The following is a 21,841-nucleotide window of genomic DNA, read 5'->3' on the forward strand; positions in this document are numbered from 1 at the left end:
CTTTTCAGCGTAACAGAATTCATTGTTTTTGCACCACACCCAGTGCTCCATGCAATCCATGCCCTCCCTAATACCCACCAACTGGTTCCCCCAACCTCCCACCCCCCACCCCTTCAAAACCCTCAGATTGTTTTTCAGAGTCCTCAGTCTCTCATGGTTCACCTCCCCTTCCAATTTTCCTCAACTCCCTTCCCCTCTCCATCTCTCCTTGTCCTCCATGTTATTTGTTATGCTCCACAAATAAGTGAAACCATATGACCCTCTCTGCTTGACTTATTTCACTCAGCATAATCTCCTCCAGTCCTGTCCATGTTGCTACAAAAGTTGGGTATTCATCCTTTCTGATGGAGGCATAATACTCCAACCTATGGAGCTTCTTAAAATGAAATATAATGCAGACTCTCTAGGAGCAACTCTGGAGGCTTCATGAACCCAAGAACTTGGATTTTGAGCACTGAAATGCATTAAAGCAACAGCTAAGGAAATTCCTTTGAGAGATATCACAGGGAATTTTGGATGACATGAGGAGGACACAATCCTCTTAAACTCTTTGGCAGCCATAGTCTTCCATGAAAGGGTCTTCCCCACCCAGTCATCTGGAGTCATGGCCACTACAAAGTACCTTCTTCATTGCCCCCGTCACATCCTTGTTCCTCAGTGTGTATATGACAGGGTTGACCATGGGGGTGACGATGGCGTAGAACAGAGAAACAATCTTGCCTTGCTCCTGAGAGTAGTTGTTGCTGGGCTGGAGGTAAGCATAGATGGCCGTGCCATAGAACAAGGAGACCACTGTGATGTGGGATCCACATGTGCCAAACGCTTTCCTCTGCCCTGCAGATGACTTTATTCTTAAGACCGCCCTTACGATCTGACCATAGGAGACTGTGATTAATGTCACAGGTATGAGGAGAATGACCACACCAACAAAGAGGAGCACAGACTCATTCACAGTGGTGTCAACACAGGCAAGCTTGAGTAATGGTGGGATCTCACAAAAGAAATGGCCTATTTTATTTCTCCCACAAAGTGGTACAATCAAGATGAGCGTTGTTTGCAATGAGGAGTTGGCAAAACCAATAAACCACGATGCAGAAGCCATGAGGGCACAGAGACGGGAGTGCATGATCACGGTGTACTGCAGGGGTTTGCAGATGGCTGCATAGCGGTCAAACGCCATGACCCCTAACAGAATGCATTCTGTTCCTCCCAACCCTAGAGAGATGAAGAGCTGAGCCACACAGCCACCAAACGAGATGGACTTATCTGCTGTCCTGAGATGAACCAGGAGCTGAGGGACAGTGCTGGTCGTGTAACACAGGTCCAGAAAGCTTAGGTTGGAGAGGAAAAAGTACATGGGAGTATGTAGATGTGGGTCAAAGTAGGACAAGGCAATGATGGTGGCGTTTCCCAGCAGAGTGAACAGATAGAAGATCAGGAGGACCACAAAGAGGACTAGCTCCAGTTGAGGCCGGTCAGAGAACCCCAGCAGGATAAACCCCGTGAAAGAACTGCCATTTTTCTGTTCCATCCTCTGTTAGCACATGTTTCCTGTCAGGACCAAGCATTTAGCAATTTTAAAAGAAATCTTTAAAAAAAATAGTTGACTGGGGAAGGGCATGTATCTCTCATGTTAAAGACAGGGCATAGGATTTTATCAGTAACTATGTGAATCAATGATGTGCTCTTTGCAATTTTATGCCAATACAGTTCCACATTGCATTAATATTTGGTATAAGAAAAATGAAATATGGCCTTTGTGCTTGCATCAGTCATAGGTACAAAAGGTCTTTCAGTCTGAGCTTAAGACTTAAAGTACTTAAAATACATTTTAGAAAGAATGGGGATGAGGGAAAAAGAGGGAGAGCACAAGAACCCAATTCTACAATAATAATGAAGACAACGGGCATCAAATGAAACAGACTAAATGTTTAGTACCAGAACACGTAAGCTAACAGAGCAATTACCATAAAAGTTCAATACTGAAATACAACCCTAAAATTTTAAGTGGAAAAATTCATAGTTCCATAAAACTAGCTGCTCAGTATGCAAACTGCATATGTACAATACATACAAAGTGTCTGTATTGAAGATATTTCAAATATATAACAGAAACCGACATAAATGACGTACAAACTCTGCCCTATCCCGTTCCTGAATGAATCCTGAAATAGTGCTGGCAGTGGTAGGAATGAATCACTACTACTTTAATAAAGCTCTGTCCCCTAGCTGTGAGCTGACCCCACATATACTGGAACAGGTCCCCAAGGGCAATGCGGGATGAGCTAGTGAGGGGAAAGGCAGCTTTCACAACCCCTGAAATGACAGGTCGCATGAACATGGATGGAGCTTTCCAGGTTCCATGAGATAAGAGGATCAAGTAGGATTTCCACTGCACGTGGTTTGTTCAGGGAATGCTCTTAGAATAAAGGGGATGAGGGAAGCAAAACAGAGCAGAGAACATGAATAAGGAAAGACGTGGTCTTAAATGGAATACAGAATGAGCCTGTAAGAAAGTGGACACAAGTCTGCCATACAAATATGCATCTGTGCTGAGAGAAATACTCAGCCCTCACTGCCTAATGCAATAGCCACTATCCACATGTCACTACCCGAGCATTTAAATGGCCTCACTGAGAAATGGAATTTTGTATTCTATTTAATTTTAATTAATTTAAATTTAAATGACTTCCTATGACTATGTTCTCCAGTCTTGGACAGCACAGCTCTGGAGCATGAATTGCATCAGATTTAGTCTTGCCTTGGCGTTGGCAGCCTTTTGCCTCTCCCATTAGTCTGTCACTGGCTAAGAGTTGCCCACACTCCTGAGAGCCCCTGGCAAAGTGGCTCCCTCTCGGCTGAGGGCAAATCTCTGAAGAAGACAATGGCTGTGCACCTTGCAGCCCATATTCCTAACATGTAGGGTTAGGATTGGAGCAGCAGCCAGGTAAAGAGCATCTGAGCAGGACCCCAACAGCATTCACACAAGACTCCATTCATGATCCTGTGCAAGGATAGAAGGATGGAACCCAGTGTCCGAATAGAACTGCACTGACACAATATTCACAAAATGCAACTCCCCTGTTGTGATCTTCAATATAGCGTTCTTAAAACTCCGTACATATTTTAGATATTTTAGAAACTCTGAAGGGAGAAAGTGACCATTTAGGAACTATAAATAATGACAATGAGCTTTATGCATACAGAATAAATACTGTCTAATTTCACAAACAATAAGGACCATAAAGAGAGCATGGATGTATATGGTCTCCTATTTTTACACTTACGCATATTCTCTTGTTCTATGACTGAAGGTCACATTTTACTACCACTATATATGCATATTTAAGTATTTCCCATATTTTGCTTAAGCAGGGATAATGAATGTATTGCAGTAGAATGAAATGTCTAAGAATGACTTGGTGGAGTCTATAATGAACAACTAAATTTACTTCTTATATTTGGTGAATCGCCATAAGCTGTTCCTTTAGGCAGTGGAACATATAAGCAACAGCTCTTCTGTTTCAAGAACCATTGTAACTGAAAATTAACTTCCAATTCCTAAAGCAACACAGAGACCAATTCCATTCCACTCACCTTTGCTCACCCTCTCTGTGGGTTCAAAGCTATTTCCCTACCTCTTTTCCAAGTCACTGCCTAAAGACGGTATCAAGGATTGGCACTTGGACATGCAGAATCAGTCGTGTGCGGTCAATGCAAAGGTTGACTACACCAGCACTGGCTTATCCATAAATTTTTCCTAAGCAGAAGGATGTTTTCTCATGATAACTTCATGTATCTTTAGGTGAACAAAGATCTGCACTTTGTCTCTAAGAGGTAGGAGATGAAGACAATTACAAACTCCACCTTGGTTTCCTGAAAGTCGTGACCTGGCTGTATGACAGGGAGACCCTTATGAGCACAGGAGACAGTGCTGTGACACTCAGCTGTGCTGGGCTGGCACCGAAAACCAAATGTGTTTCCCTGGCTGACGTCTGTGGGGAGCAGATGCCCCACACTGCTAATGAACCCCTGTAACTGAGCTGTCCAGAGATGGCCGTCCTCAGGGAGAATGATGATCAAGGATCATGCCAGAGGAGACCTCATCTGTCTGTTTTATTATTTCACATTATTTCACAGAGGACAAATAATTCCTTTGGTTCTCATTTGTGAATGACCTACATGTTTTACAAAACACGTAAAACTTTTCAACACAATTATCCAAAATATTTACATATATAATTAAGAACCGTTCAGTACCTGTACCCCTGAAACAAATAATACATTATATGTTAATTCTTAAAAAGGAATGCATTCAGTTACTTAAAGTATAAATATGTGGGGCCCAGTGTGATTTAGTCCCTTACGCTTCACACTCAGTTTCAGCTCAGGACATGATCCTCGGGTGTGGAATGGAGCCAAATTTAGGCATAGATCTCCTGCCCAGAGGGGAGTCTGCTTCCCCTCTCTGTCTCCCTCTGCCTTTCCCCCAACTCACCCACAATCTCTTTATTTTTTTTATTTTTTTATTATGCTCAATTTCCAACATATCATTAGTGTTTGATGTAGTATTCAGTGATTTCATTAGTTGCATGTAACACCCAGTGCTCATCACAATCTCCAGAAACAGAGACATTAAAGGAAATACAATGGCACTAAATTCATATCTTTCAATAGTTACTCTCAATGTAAATGGTCTGAATGCTCCCAAAAAAGACACAGGGTTTCAAATTGGACAAAAAAGCAAGACCCATCCATATGGGTCTACACGAGACTCACTTTGAACCTAAACACACCTCCAGATTGGAAGTGAGGGGATGGGGAACAATTTACCATGCTAATCGACCTCCAAAGAAAGCTGAGGTAGCATTCCTCATATCACACAAATTAGATCTTAAACCAAAGACTATAGTAAGAGATACAGAGGCACACTATATCATACTTAAAGGGTCTACCCAAATAGAAGATCTAACAATTCTAAATATCTGTGCCCCCAACATGGTAGAAGCCAATTATATAAACCAATTAATAAGCAAAATAAAGAACCATACTGATTCTCCTCCATTAATCATAGGACACATCAACACTCTACTCACAGTAATGGAAAGGTCATCTAAGCAGAAGATCAACAAAGAAACAAGAGTTTTGAATGACATATTGGACCAGATGGATGTCGTAGATATATACAGAACATTCCATCCTAAAACAACAGATACTCCTTCTTCCTGAGTGCACATGGAATGTTCTCCAGAATAGATCACATGCTGGTTCACAAACCAGGTGTCAGGCAATGCCAAAAGACTGAGATTATTCCCTGCATATTTTCAGGCCACAGTGCTTTGAAACTTGAACTCAACCACAAGAAGAAATTTGGTAGGAACATAAACATATGGAAGTTAAATAACACCCTGCTAAAGAATAAGTGCCTCAACCAGGAAATTAAAGAACTTAAACAATTCATGGAAACTATGAAAATGAAAACACATCGGTTCAAAACTGATGAGATCCTGCAAAGGTGGTCCTCAGAGGGAAGTACATAGCCATCCAAGCCTCTCTCAAATTTTTAGAAAAATCCCAAATGCACAACCTAACCTTACACCTAAAGGACAAGGGTGGGGGGGACCATCAATTAAAGCCTAAACCAAGCAGAAGAAGAAAATTAATAAAGATTAGAGCAGAAATCAGGAAACAAAATCCAGAAAAGCCGTAGAACATATCAACAAAACTAGAAGGTAGTTCCGTGAAAGAATTAATAAGATTGATAAACCTCTGGCCAGACTTATGCAAAAGAAAAGAGAAAGGATCAAATTAATAAAATTATGAATGAAAGGGGAGAGATCATGACTAATACCAAGGAAATAGAAACAATTATTAGAAATTATTACCAGCAACTATATGCCAACAAAGTAAGCAATCTGGAAGAAATGGGTGCATTCCTGGAAACATATAAACTACCAAGACAGGAAGTAATAGACAATCTGAACAGACCAAAAACCAGCAAGGATACTGAAGCAGTAATCAAAAACCTCCCCAAAAACAAGAGTCCAGGGCCACATGTCTTCCCAGGGGAATTCTACCAAACATTGAGAGAAGACATAATACCTATTCCATGGAAGCTGTTTCAAAAAATAGAAATGGAAGGAAAACTCTCAAACTCATTCTATAATCCCAAAACAAGACAAAGACCCATTCAGAAAGACTTATAGACATGGACATTGGGGAGGGCATGTGCTATAGTGAGCACTGTGAATTATGCAAGACTGATGAATCACAGACCAGTACCCCTGAAACAAATACATTGCACGTTAATAAAAAAAAAAAGAGAGAGAGAGAGAGAGAATACATTTTTTTAAAAAACTGAGACTTACGGACCAATATCCCTAATGAACATGGATGCCAAAATACTCAACAAGATCCTAGCTAATAGGATCCAACAGTACATTAAAAAGATTATTCACCATGACCAGGTGGGATGAATTCCTAGGATGCAAGTGATGTTCAACACTCAGAAATCAATTAAAGTAATAGAGTATATTAAAAAAAAGAAGAAACAAGAAACATATGATCCTTTCAATTGATGCAGAAAAAGTATTTGACAGAATACAACACCTGTTCCTGATTAAAACTCTTCAGAGTATAGGGATAGAGGGACCATACCTCAACATCACAAAAGCGTTCTAAGAAAGGCCCACAGCTATTATCATTCCCAATGGGGAAAAAACAGGAGCTTTCCCTGAAGGTCAGGAACATGACAGGGATGCCCACTCTCACCACTTTGCTCAACACAGTACTAGAAGTCCTGGCCTCAGCAATCAGACAACAAAAAGAAATAAAAGGCATCCATATTGGCAAAGAAGAAGTCAAACTCTCTCACTTCACAGATGATATGTTACTTTACATGGAAAATCCAAAAATCTCCAGCCCCAAGTGGCTAGAACTCATACAGCAATTCAGCAATGTCACAGGATACAAAATCAATACACACAAACAACTAACAATGTAACTGAAGAAAGAGAAATTAAGTAATTGACTCCATTCACAATAGCACCAAAAAACCATAAGATAGCTAGAAATAAACCTAACCAGAGGAGTAAAGGCTCTATACTCTAGAAACTATAGAACACTCATGAACAAAATGGAGGAAGATAAAAAGAAATGGAAAAATATTCCATGCTCAGGAATTGGAAGAACAAATATTGTGAAAATGTCTATGTTGCCCAGAGAAATCTACACTTTCAATCAAATCCTTATCAAAATACCATGGATATTTTTCACAGAGCTAAAACAAATAACCCTAAAATTTGTATGGAACCAGAAAAAAAAACCCTAAATAGCTAGGGGACATGTTGAAATAGAAAACCAAACCTGGGGGCATCACAATGCCTGACTTCCAGCTGTATTACAAAGCTGTGATCATCAAGACAGCATGGTATTGGCACAAAAACAGACACATAGACCAATGATATAGAATAGGAAAACTAGATATGGACCCTCAACTCTATGGTCAACTAATCTTCGACAAATCAGGAAAGAATATCCAATGGAAAAAAGATAGTCTCTTCAATAAATGGTTCTGGGAAAATTGACAAGCACATACAGAAGAATGAAATTGAAGCACTACCTTACACCTCACACAAAGATAAATTCAAACTGAATGAAAAACCTCCATGTAAGACAGGAATCTATCAAAATCCTAGAGGAGAACATAAGCAGTAAACTCTTTGACATGGACCACAGCAACTTCTTGCAACACACGTCTCTAATTGGCATTTTTCACAGATAGAGAAAAAAACAATCCTAAAATCTGTGTGGAACTACAAAAGTTCCCAATTGCCAAAGTCACCACAACTGAGAAGAACAAAGCAGGAGGCATCCCACATCCTGACTCAAACTACATGTTAAAGCTCTAGTGATGAAGACAGTACGGTACTGGCGGAAGAAACAGACACATACAGCAAAGGAACTGACTAAAGAGCTCAGGCATAAACCCACCCACATACAGACAACTAACATTTGACAACAGAGTCAAGAACGTTCATGGGGAAACACAGTCTTCTTAAAAAATGCTCCTGAAAAAAAAAAAATGGGTAAGTACATGCAGAGGAATGAAATTGTAACACTCTGTTATACACCTCAAAAATTAACTTGCAGTAGATTGACATGTAAATAGAACAGCTAAAGTTGTAAAACTCCTAGAAGACACCACAGAAGAGAAGATTCATGACATTGGACATGTTCACATTTACCAAATGAGGCTGGTCTAGCATCATCCTATCTACAAACGGGCCTCCTCTTTGTGATCCAATTGTAACCCTGAGCCTGAACATGACAACAAAAGCACCAGCAACAAAAGCAAAGCACTAATAAGTGAAATATCAATCCAAAAACTTTCTGCACTATGAAAGAAACAGTCAACAAAATGAAAAGTCAACCTATAGAATGGGAGAAACACTTACACATCTTCTACCTGATAAGGGGTTAATATCTAAAATATATAAAAAACTCATGCATGCAACTCAGTGGCATAAAAAACAACAATTCCATTTTTTCAAAGGAAAGGAGGTATTGAATGGATATTTTCCCAAAGACAAACGACAAATAGATACATGAAAGGTATTCCAAATCACTAATCATCAGGAAATGCAAACCAAAACCACAATCAAATATCATTCACACCTGTTAGAATGGCTGTCATAAAAAAGACAAAAGATAACAGAAGTTAGTTAGGGAACACTTCTGCACAGTTGATGGGAATGTAAACTGATACAATCCCTATGGAAAGCAGTAAGGAGGTTCCTCAAAAAAATTAACAATGTAACTGTTATTATATGCAGCAACCAACTTCTAGGTACCCATCCAAAGGAAATGAAATCTGGATATCAGAGATGCATGCCCTCCCATATTCACAGAAGCACTATGCACGATGGCCAAATGTGGAGACAACCTAAGTGTCCACACAGATGAATGGAGAAAGAGGATGTGGCATAAGTATCTAAAGCAATATTATTCAGCCAGGAGAAGGAAGGAAATCCTGCCATTTGTGACAGCATGGATGGATCTTGAGGGCATTACTGCTAGGTGAAACAAGTCAGAAGAGCAAGACAAACACTCTGTGATCCCACACAACTGTGGGGTCCAGAAAAGCTGAACCTGTAGGTACAGAGAGTAGAAATGTGGTTACCAGGGGTAAGGGCAGGAGAAGTGGGAGATTTTAGGCAAAGGGAACCGACTACCAGTTATCACATGAGAGTCCTGAGGAGCTAAGGCACCACATGGTCCGTGGTGCACGGAGCTACTGTGATTGTATTACAGACTTAAAGTGGCTGAGAGTAAATCTCAAATCGTTCTCAGCACAAAGAAAAAAGGGTAATTACAAGATGAGATGGAGGTTTAACTAACCCTAGGGTGGTAACGGTTTTGTTATATGTAGATATTCACATTTGCTACTCCTAAAATTTGCTCAATGCTACATGTCAATTCTATCTTAGTATATCTGGGGGGAAAATAAATAAATACAAGAGATATCATTCAATTTGTTCATCCCATTTCTTATTCCTCTCCTAAGGTCAGATTTTTCCTACTATTTAATGCAAAAATCTCCCTACAGGGGTGCCTGGGTGGTACAGTTGTTTCAGAGTCAGACTCCTAGTTTGGGCTCAGGTTGTGTTCTGAGCTCAAGCCCCGAGTCAGGCTCCACGCTCAGGGCAGACTCTGCTTAAGGTTCTCTCTCACTCTCTGCTCCTCCCTGCCACTGGGTGGCTCAGTCAGTTAAACATCTCCCTTCAGCTCAGGTCATGATCTCAAGGTCCAGGGTTAGAGCCCCACATTGTGCTCCCTGCTCAGTGGGGAGTCTGCTTCTCCCTCTCCCTCTGCTGCTCCCTTCCCCATTCATGTGCGCTCTCTCTCTCTCTCTCTCAAATAAATAAAATCTTAAAAAATAAGAGTAACTTTAAAAAAAATCTCTCTACAAATTTACTAAATGAGACTTTTCTAGAGTTACCCTATGTACAAACATAGTCCAACATTTCTGATGCAAATTTAAATCCAGAGAATGAAAGAATGCATTACTAAACTTTTTAACTTATGTGTATCTATAAAGACAACAAAAAGAGTATGGTTTGTTCTATTCAGCTCTTTACTGGTGTAGATTTTATCAACAGCACATGTCCCCACCACCTTCTTTGGAATGTGACCTGCAGGAATAAGCTGTTACCACACATACTCGGTATATTTGTACACATTTCAGAACACTTCAGAAATATAACATTTGTAATCCTGTCACTTCAAAGTAGTGCAAGCTAAAGGAAATATACTTTCTCATACTATTCATCTTCACAAAAGAGGTTGACTTACAAGAGATTGCAGGTGGAGTCTGTGTTTGTGCATGTACATATCTGTGTGTGTGTGTAGTAATATATTAATTTGTATGTTACTTCAATCTAAATGCAAGCCACAATGTAACATGTTGTGCTGGAATTTGAGGAGAAACATCCTTTGGGAAGTATAGGATGGTTTTTCCAAAAAAAGGCAATGAATCAAGGTAGAGGATGGTTTCATGCGAAAAAACAACACATTGTAGCCAAGATTCTTCCTTTAAATACAGAAAACACAGTTCTCATTTCCATAAATAAATGAAGAAGCTTTCCCAAAATAGTCCTGTAAAAATGTTTCACTTTCTCTAAATGCCTGAAATAGGGACTTAAAAATACACAGAAAGTACTGTTTATGATCTGCTACCAGAGTCAGGAGTTGGGGGGGTCGGGAGTTCCTGAGAAAGGCTTTGACAACTGGTCACGACATCCCATGGATCATGAGGATCCCAAATAACCCAGTCATTAGAAATATCCAGGATGCTTCACTGAGACGAAAGACACAGGTCAACAACTGAACAACTTCATTCTCAAAAGAGGTTAATTTTTCTCAGAAAAGGCTCCTAACCAGAAGAACTTACATTTCTTAAAGATCTCATAGATTTCAATCAGTTCAAAACAGTTAAAATAAATCCACCAACAGTGTAAACCAATAGAATTAAATTTTTAAAAGGACCAAGTGTGCGGCATTTGTATGGATCAGTCGGTTAACCTTCTGGGGGCCCCCTGCTAGCACTCCTGCTATTTTATATCCTTCGCTAACTGGTAATGAATCACATGCTGTTAAAAACTGTGTTTCATGTGAGTCTGACAGACATTCTGGGTCTCTGCCATCACTACCTGAGCCGACGGCGTGCGCCCTGTATTCCTCAGGAAGCAGAAGAGCTGGAAGAATCCATGACTTGCTCTAAAGAGTCATGATCGTCCTGACCTCCAGGGGCTAAACACAGATGGAATAAATAATTTAGCCAAGCTTTGGGTACAAGTGCACAGCCCTGCCACACTTACTGGTGAATGCGCAGAAGGAAACGGTCCAGATAGTATTGGCGACAATTTACACAACCCTGGAGTCTGTTACAGACAAGGCATGGACACCAGGGGGAGCCGATTCCTAACATTACAAAAATGTCACAGAATAATCCTGAACTTGTGTTTGGTCCTTAACTAATTTCTTTTTTATTTTGGCATGGATCCCAGAGACCTGTGTTCTCTATAACTTATTTCTATGAGTAGTAAACATCCAAATGCCATTCACACATTCACTTAAAGGAAATAAATATTTTGCCCCCAGTTCTGTGTGTCCTTAACAGCAGAGAAGGAGTTGTTCACCCTGTATAACAGGCTCTGTAACGTCATGAGACCTTGAGAGTTTTTGCACCAAAGATGGTTCATTTGAGGGACTTTGATGTGACCATTTGGATATAACTGTCAGGATGTGGTTGAAACATAATGGAAAGCAGGAAATTTGTCACCATTGGGGATAAACAGTGTACAGAACTGTTTTCCTACTGGCATACATGAAGCATCACTATGGTGTCAAGATACATCCCAGGTGTTGATTTCAAGTAAGAATACTGTGATGCTCTTAGTGATACAGAGAGAACCTGACTGTGTACATGATCTCCCCCTAGCTGTCATTTCCAGCCTCCACATGCTGTCCCTGCAGCAAGATCACTTGGCATGAGCATGGCCAGCTCAGGGTTCAAGGCCCTGGGGGGCCAGTTAGCCATCAGGATAGGGAACAGGAGAGTTGTTATGCATATATGTCCAGTTCAAGACACAAACACATCTACCTGCTCTGGGCTACATGTTGGAAAAAACTATCAAAAATCAGCAACATTCCTATAAAGACAGCATTGTTGGCTCCAGCCTCCATGGGAAAATACCCTGTTTGTGACAATACTACAAAAACCCAGATCCATATTTGAAAACACATTTATGTGAAAACTAAGTTTGAGTTAAGATCTAAGGGCTTACAATGTCAGATTCAATTGTTCTGGGACAAATGAAGTTGACACTCATTACTTCTAATTCAGAAATGTATGACAGTAGTTAAAACTCAGATGGCTATTTATAAAGCTTAGACACATGGACACGTTTAATGATTAATATATATTTTATTTCTTCTTTACATTTCCTCCTAGTGAATCTGGTAAGCTCCAGAGAACATGGGATTTCCTGGGAATAAGAGGTCATTTCCCAGATTTTTAGAATATGTCCCTGCATTCAAACTGTATGGGGCTTTTGGCAGGTTGGAGATACAAAAGCATTGATCAGTGATGCCTGGATCAAAGAAATTATTAAATGGGATGAAGAGAAGATTTAAATGTACTTCATCAAGATTGATGTTAGCAGGATTTTCTTTGAGCTAAGGATTGCTTTTTCTCACAGATGCCCACCTACTTCTGTGAAAAAGCTGTGATACAGTCAACCTAAGGACCTTATCATGGAACCATGATCACAATGCAGGAAAAAGTGATATGCTTCCAACAAATGCCAGAAAATGCTAAAATGTTAGTATTTCTTACAGGGTTTTAGTGGTTCGTATTCTTAATTCCCTATGTATGTTCCTGAATATCTTCTTCTAAGTAGAAATGGACTAGCATTCCTAAATGGGGGTGGGGAATAAGAAAAACCCGTGGAGCTTTTTAAAATAATAGTATGATGCAGATGCTCTAGGACAATAGGTCATATCTCTGGAGGCTGCATGAATCTATGAGCTTGGATTTTGAGCACTCACTTGTATAAAAGAATCAAGTAAGGAAATTCCCTTGAGAGATGTCACAGGAAATTTTGGATGACACTGGAAGGTCATAGTCATCTTAAATACCCTGGCAGTCAAAGTCCTCCATCAAAGGGTCTTCCCCACCCAGTCATCTGGAGTCCTGGACCCTACAAAGCACCTTCTTCATTGCTCCCATCACATCCTTGTTCCTCAGCGTATATATGACAGGGTTGACCATGGGGGTGACAATGGCATAGAACAGAGAAACAAACTTGACCTGATCCTGGGAATAGTTGTTGCTGGGCTGGAGGTAAGCATAGATGGCCGTGCCATAGAACAGGGAGACCACTGTGATGTGGGATCCACATGTGCCAAACGCTTTCCTCTGCCCTGCAGATGACTTTATTCTTAAGACCGCCCTGACGATCCTACCATAGGAGACTGTGATTAATGTCAAAGGTATGAGGAGAATGACCACACCGACAAAGAAGACCTCAGACTCATAAACAGTGGTATCAACACAGGCAAGCTTGAGCAGTGCAGGGACCTCACAGAAGAAGTGGTCTATTTTATTTCTCCCACAAAGTGGTAAAAGGAAGAGGAGCACTGTCTGCAATGAGGAGTTGCCGAAACCAATGAACCATGATGCAGAAGCCATGAGGGCACAGAGACGGAGGTGCATGATCACGGTGTACTGCAGGGGCTTGCAGATGGCTGCATAGCGGTCAAATGCCATGACTCCTAAGAGAATGCATTCTGTTCCTCCCAACCCTAGAGCAACAAACAGCTGAACTACACAGCCACCAAACGAGATAGACCTGTCTGCCGTCCTGAGATGAACCAGGAGCTGAGGGACAGTGCTGGTCGTGTAACACAGGTCCAGAAAGCTTAGGTTGGAGAGGAAAAAGTACATGGGAGTCTGAAGATGTGGGTCCAGTTGGGCCAAGGCAATGATGGTGGTATTTCCCAGCAGAGTGAACAGATAGAAGATCAGGAGAACCACAAAAAGGACTAGCTCCAGTTGAGGCCAGTCAGAGAACCCCAGCAGGATAAACCCCATGAAAGAACTGCCATTTTTCTGTTCCATCCTCTGTTAGCACATGTTTCCTGTCAGGACCAAGTATTTAGCAATTTTTAAAGAAATTTAAAAAAAAAAAAAAGAAATCTTAAAAAAAAAAAAGTTGACAGGGGTGGGGAGGATCTCTCATGTTAAAGTAGGACCATAGGATTTTATCAGTAACTACTTGAATGAATGATGTGCTCATTAAGTGCTGGATGATAATGAACAACGAATCATGGAGCACTGCATCAAAAACTAATGATGTACTGTATGGTGACTAACATAACATAATAAAAAATAAAAATTTTTAAAAAGAATAAACATTTAAGTAAATTAAAAAATTGACATAGTTTATCTCAATCCAGTTCTACATTATCACAGAAAGTATATCATTAATATTTAGTATAAGAAAAATGAAATAACGGATATTGTCTTTGAATCAGTCATAGGTACAAAAGGTCTTTCGGTCTGAGCTCAATAAGACCTAAAGTACTATAAACATATACATACACTTTAGAAAGAATGGGGATAATGGAAAAAGAGGGAGGGTAATCAGAAAAAAATCAGAAAGAGATGCAGACAGAGGGAGAAATGTTATTGCAAGTATGTTTCTCATGATTCTACAAAATTGGATTTGCACATACCTCACGTGCAATAGAATATAATACAATATAAACTCAAAATGCATTCAGATACAGGAATTGAAAACCTAGAATGTATTAATTCAAAGAATTCAATTACATGCAAAATATCACCACTACTCTGCACACAAACATTTTGACAGAACTGACTAACGTATTTATGAAAGTTGCACTGCTTTTTGATATGGTAGGGAAAAAATTAATAATCACAGAGAACCAAAAACATTACCATCCAAATACAGTGCTTAACTTTTCCTTAAAGATGCTTGAAATTACCATACCAATTTAACAGGAACTCCAAAAATTCATTGGCCCTGCATATCCGTTGAAATCAGAACCCTGAAATCCAGTGGCCAAGACTTTCTTCTTCCGTCTGCAGACTTCTGTTTCACACATTACCAAGTACAGGGCATGAAATCCTAAAAGAGGTAGGATTTTTCACTATCAACATTCTAATCAGATTAGTCATTTTAAAAGTTATCTAGTGGTGTAATCTATCTACAAAGAATAATGCTTTACATCACTCCCTATGATAAACTAATTAAATATATAAACACATAGAGATAAAGACAGATACATTCTCAAAGTAAAGTAGGTTAAATCACTAAAATGGAAACCTTTAAATACTAGAAGAAAAATTATAAAGAAAAGGATATTTTCATATTATACAAAATCTCAGACATCCACTGATATTAGACGAATTACCAACTTTCTGGAGCTATCTTGTAGAGTTAGTCACACTGATCAAACACATGGCTAGCTCTAAGGCAAGTCTGACCATTGTCATCCAACTGATTAGTACTGAAGAAGCTCTATCCCAACAAAACAGACATCAGAAAATGGCTATTTCAGTTCTATCATGTTTAAATAGTTAAGCATACAGTACATTTTTAATTCTTCTGAGAGTTTCAAAATCTGAATCAGAGTAGACCCGTTGATGTGTGAAAGAAATTGTTACAAAACTGGCCTAAAATAAATGTATCTAAAATCTGAATAGAGGATGTAGAGTTCACAGTATTTTATATGTCCTCTGATTTTCTATAAAGTTGTGATCAGTATTACCCAGAATAAAAAATTATGCACAAGTATTTCTTGACAGAATTATTATAAAGGCATTTGAAAGAGTCTAAATGTGCAACAAAAGAGAATATCCCCAGACTCACACATACTCAGAAGAGCAGAAAAATTAAAAATTTAAAAAACATGTTTCAGTCTCATGCACGTACACACACAAATACAGATACACTTTCTTAAGTAAATTGCTGGCAACTTTTCAAATGTGCCTCATAAAGGACACACCAAAGTGAAGGAGGACAAAAGTGAAATGCTAACTCATCTAAGGAAAGCACCAATATAGTCATGCAGCATTAGAATAAAATAATGTTGTATTTTAACATTATCCTATCCATAAGGACTAAGAAGGCAGATGAGAAAAGATAAAACTCTGGCAAGATGAAATTGTACAAACACGTTGCTGCTTTATAAGATTATATATGTGTGTGGAAAAGTGCTCCACATCACTCGGCATCAGGGAAATACAAATCAAAACCACAGTGAGATCCCGCCTCACACCAGTCAGAATGGCTAAAATTAACAAGGCAGGAAATGACAGATTCTGGTGAGGATGCAGAGAAAGGGGAACCCTCCTACGCTGTTGGTGGGAATGCAAGCTGGTGCAGCCACTCTGGAAAACAGTGTGGAGGTTCCTCAAAAAGTTGAAAATAGAGCTACCCTACAACCCAGCAATTGCACTACTAAGTATTTACCCTAAAGATACAAATCTAGGGATCCAAAGGGGCACGTACACCTGAATGTTTATAGCAGCAATGTTCACAATAGCCAAAATATGGAAAAAGCCCAGATGTCCAACAACAGAGGAATGGATAAAAAAGATGTGGTTCATATATACAATGGAATACTATGTAGCCATCAAAAGAAACGAAATCTTGCCATTTGCAATGATGCAGATGGAACTAGAGGATATTATGCTGAGTGAAATAAGTCAATTAGAGAAAGACAATCATATGATCTTCCTGATATGAGGAATTTGAGAGGCAAAATGGGGCAAGGACAAAATGAAACAAGAGGGAGACAAACCATAAGAGACTCAATCTCACAAAACAAACTGAGGGTTGCTGGGAGGAGGGGGTAGGGAGAGGGTGGTTGGGTTATGGACATTGGAGAGGGTATGTGCTATGGTGAGTGCTGTGAAGTGTGTAAGCCTGATGATTCACAGACCTGTACTCCTGGGGCAAATAATACATTATATGTTAATTAAAAGATCTTTTTTTAAAAAGCACATGTTACTTAGCAAGAGAAAAATGTTATTAGGTAAAATAACAATAAATAGATTCTACAAAATAAAAGAAGATGGCATTCTAAGTAATAATTACCATCAAAAAAATAATATAACGGAAAATGACATCTCACAAAAATACAGTTTTACAACAACAATTAAGAGAACAGATATCAAATGGACGAGGTTAAATATTTAGTGCCAGCACACGGGAGATGATAGAGCCATCACTGTAGGTGTTCAATGCTGACATGTAAGTCTAATTTCATTGGAAGAATACATATTTCCATATACTAGTTGCTCAGTATACAACTACACAATGTAAAGACCAAATATCTCAAGATAATGTCTATATTGAAGGTATTTCAAATACATAACATTCACTGATATATTGGACATACAAACCCTGCCCTATCCAGTTCCTGAGTGAATCCTGAAATAGTGTTGGCAAACTATGAACAGCCTCAGGGCTACGAGTGAATCACTTTGTGTTAATGATGCATCTGTTTCATAGGTCTGAGCTGACCTCAGATATATTACAACAGGCTCCTCAGTATGAACTGCATCAGCCTTAGTCCTGCCTTAGCATTGGCAGCCTTTTGTCTCTCCCAAGAGTCTGTCACTGGCTAAGAGTTGCCCACACTCTGTTCCTGAGACCGCCTTGCAAAGCAGATCCCCCTTAGCTGAGGGCAAATTTCTGAAGGAGGGAATGGCTGTGCACCTGGCAGCCCATATTCCTAACACATAGGGTTAGGATCGGAGCAGCAGCCAGGTAAAGAGCGTCTGAGCAGGGCCCCAACAGCATTCACACAGAGTCCATTCACGATGCTGTGCAAGGATAGAAGGATGGAACCCAGTGTACCTTACACATCACCTCAGTGCAATCATACACACAGACACACACAACTTGTCATTTGCCTAATTCATTAATTAAATATTCAAGATTCTTCTTTTTTTTTCTTCAGATTGGTATTTGCACTCACTTGAATGGTCATCATTTCTTATTAAAAATAACATGAAAATAGAAAAATGCTGACACAATATTCACAGAATGGAACTCCCCTGGGGTACTTACACCATAGCATTTTTAAAAATCCATAACATTTTATGGGGCGCCTGGGTGGCTCAGTGGGTTGAGCCTCTGCCTTCGGCTCAGGTCGTGATCTCAGGGTCCTGGGGTCGAGCCCCGCATCAGGCTCTCTGCTGAACGGGGAGTCTGCTTCCCTCTCTCTCTCTGCCTGCCTCTCTGCCTACTTGTGATCTCTCTCTCTGTCAAATAAATAAATAAAATCTTTAAAAATAAATAAATAAATAAATATCCATAATATTTTATATTTTAGATATTTTGGTAACTCTTAAGGGAGAAAATGACCACTTAGAAACTATAAATACTGACAAGGACTTTTATGCATAGAGAACAAATATTGTCTCCTTTCACAGACAATAAGGACCAAAGAGAAAGCATAGAAACATATAGTCTAATAGTTTTACCATATAGTCTAATACTAGTCTAATACTTTTACCCATATACATACTCTTATTCTATTCCTGAAACCCATATTTTATTGCCACTAAATATTCTTAATTAAATGATTATCCACATGTGCATACACAAGTATAATGAATGTATTACAGTAAAATGAAATGTCTAGGAATGACTTGGTGGAGTCTATAATGAACAATTAAGTTTACTTCTTATATTTGGTGAATTTCCATGGTCTGTTCCTTTAAACAATGGACTATATATGCAAACCAATACAGCTTTTCTGTTCCACGAACAATTGTAACTGAAAATTAACTAACTTCCAATTCTTAAAGCAACACAGAGACCTAGTTCCATTTCACTCACCTTTGCTCACCTTTTCTGTGGGTTCTAACCTATTTCCCTACCTCCTTTCCAAGTCACTGCCTAAAGACGGTACGGGGCATTGGCACTTGGACATGTAGAAACTGTTATGTTCTTTGCAGTAAATGCAAAGGTTGACTATGTCAGCACTGGCTTATCCACTTGCTTATCTTTTTCCTAAGCAAAAAGATGCTTGCTCACAATGACTTCACATGTCTTCATGTGGTACAGAGATCTGCACTTTGCCTCTACGACGTAGGAGATGAAGACAATTGCAAACTCCACTATGGTTTCCCAAAAGCAGTGAGCTGCCTGTATGACAGGGAGTCCCTTATGAGAACAGGAGAGATGCTGTGACACTCAGCTGTGGCAGGGCTGGTACTGAAAACCAAATGTGTTTCCCGGGCTGACGTCTCTGGGGAGCAGACGCCCCACACTGTTAATGAGCCCCTGTCACTGAGCTGTCCAGAGATGGCCGTCCTCAGGGAGAACGACGATCAAGGACATGTCAGAGGAGACTTCATCTGTTTCTTTTGTTTTTTCACATATTCAACAGAGGACAAATAATTCCCTAGATTTCCCCAGCCACCTGAGTCTCATCTGTGAATGACTGTCATAGTTTCCAAGACACTTAAGAGTTTTTCATCACAATTGCCCAAGTATTCACATCTATAAGTAAGAGTCCATTCAGTTACTTAATTTTTAATGTAAATATGCAAATAAATTCTTAATTTCATTCATAACCCATTTCATTCATAACCCATTCATAACCCATATATATATTAGCTCTATCATATATGTATAATATATATACACACACATTATTTATATATTAGCTCTGTGATCCCATATATATCATATATATATATATATATATATCTCCCATATATATGGGATCACAGAGCTAATATATATATTATATATATATATATATATATATGGGATATATATAGATATGGGATAGATATATAGATATGGGATAGATATCCTATACAGATATATATGGGATCACAGAGCTAATACTAAGGCAATTCTTATCTTTACCATAAATATAAAAGAAGGCAACCAAACTTCTAATGTGACAAAGGGAAAAAAAAACTTCAAATCCTCTACAACACTCTTCAATTTATACCACAGGTTTTAATGACGTACTCAAACGATTTTTTTTTAATTTTATTTTTTATAAACATATATTATTTTCCCCAGGGGTACAGGTCTGTGAATCGCCAGGTTTACACACTTCACCGCACTCACCATAGCACATACCCTCCCCAATGTCCATAATAACCCCACCCCCCCCAACCCCCCTCCCCCCAGCAACCCTCAGTTTGTTTTGTGAGATTAAGAGTCACTTATGGTTTATCTCCCTCCCAATCCCATCTTGCTTCATTTACTCTTCTCCTACCCCCTTAACCCCCCATGTTGCATCTCCTCTCCCTCATATCAGGGAGATCATATGATAGTTGTCTTTCTCCGATTGACTTATTTCGCTAAGCATGATACCCTCTAGTTCCATCCACGTCGTCGCAAATGACAAGATTTCATTTCTTTTGATGGCTGCATAGTATTCCATTGTGTATATATACCACATCTTCTTTATCCATTCGTCTGTTGATGGACATCTAGGTTCTTTCCATAGTTTGGCTATTGTAGACATTGCTGCTATAAACATTCGGGTGCACGTGCCCCTTCGGATCACTACGTTTGTATCTTTAGGGTAAATACCCAGCAGTGCAATTGCTGGGTCATAGGGTAGTTCTATTTTCAACATTTTGAGGAACCTCCATGCTGTTTTCCAGAGTGGTTGCACCAGCTTGCATTCCCACCAACAGTGTAGGAGGGTTCCCCTTTCTCCGCATCCTCGCCAGCATCTGTCATTTCCGGACTTGTTAATTTTAGCCATTCTGACTGGTGTGAGGTGGTATCTCATTGTGGTTTTGATTTGTATTTCCCTGATGCCGAGTGATATGGAGCACTTTTTCATGTGTCTGTTGGCCATCTGGATGTCTTCTTTGCAGAAATGTCTGTTCATGTCTTCTGCCCATTTCTTGATGGGATTATTTGTTCTTTGGGTGTTGAGTTTGCTAAGTTCTTTATAGATTCTGGACACTAGCCCTTTATCTGATATGTCGTTTGCAAATATCTTCTCCCATTCTGTCAGTTGTCTTTTGGTTTTGTTAACTGTTTCCTTTGCTGTGCAAAAGCTTTTGATCTTGATAAAATCCCAATAGTTCATTTTTGCCCTTGCTTCCCTTGCCTTTGGAGATGTTCCTAGGAAGATGTTGCTGTGGCTGAGGTCGAAGAGGTTGCTGCCTGTGTTCTCCTCAAGGATTTTGATGGATTCCTTTCTCACATTGAGGTCCTTCATCCATTTTGAGTCTATTTTCGTGTGTGGTGTAAGGAAATGATCCAATTTCATTTTTCTGCATGTGGCTGTTCAATTTTCCCAACACCATTTATTGAAGAGGCTGTCTTTTTTCCATTGGACATTCTTTCCTGATTTGTCGAAGATTAGTTGACCATAGAGTTGAGGGTCTATTTCTGGGCTCTCTATTCTGTTCCATTGATCTATGTGTCTGTTTTTGTGCCAGTACCATGCTGTCTTGATGATGACAGCTTTGTAGTAGAGCTTGAAGTCTTGAATTGTGATGCCACCAACTTTGGCTTTCTTTTTCAATATTCCTTTGGCTATTCGCGGTCTTTTCTGGTTCCATATAAATTTTAGGATTATTTGTTCCATTTCTTTGAAAAAAATGGATGGTACTTTGATAGGAATTGCATTAAATGTGTAGATTGCTTTAGGTAGCATAGACATTTTCACAATATTTATTCTTCCAATCCAGGAGCATGGATCATTTTTCCATTTCTTTGTGTCTTCCTCAATTTCTTTCATGAGTACTTTA

At 39.4% G+C, this 21,841-nt stretch overlaps 2 protein-coding genes across 2 annotated transcripts; both read right to left on the reverse strand.

Moving 5' to 3' along the window:
* Positions 1-592: 592 nt before the first annotated feature.
* On the reverse strand, positions 593-1,531 carry LOC116861259 (putative olfactory receptor 2B8). Its single transcript, XM_032847809.1, has one exon. The coding sequence runs from the start codon at positions 1,529-1,531 to the stop codon at positions 593-595; it is 939 nt and encodes a 312-aa protein (XP_032703700.1).
* Positions 1,532-13,243: 11,712 nt separating this feature from the next.
* On the reverse strand, positions 13,244-14,182 carry LOC116861258 (putative olfactory receptor 2B8). The gene has a single exon (XM_032847807.1). It carries the CDS (start codon positions 14,180-14,182, stop codon positions 13,244-13,246), a length of 939 nt encoding a protein of 312 aa, XP_032703698.1.
* Between the last annotated feature and the right edge of the window lie 7,659 nt (positions 14,183-21,841).

The sequence above is a fragment of the Lontra canadensis genome, unplaced genomic scaffold (genome assembly GCF_010015895.1).
Source record: "Lontra canadensis isolate GAN:19392208 unplaced genomic scaffold, GSC_riverotter_1.0 scaffold194, whole genome shotgun sequence".
NCBI lineage: Eukaryota > Metazoa > Chordata > Mammalia > Carnivora > Mustelidae > Lontra > Lontra canadensis.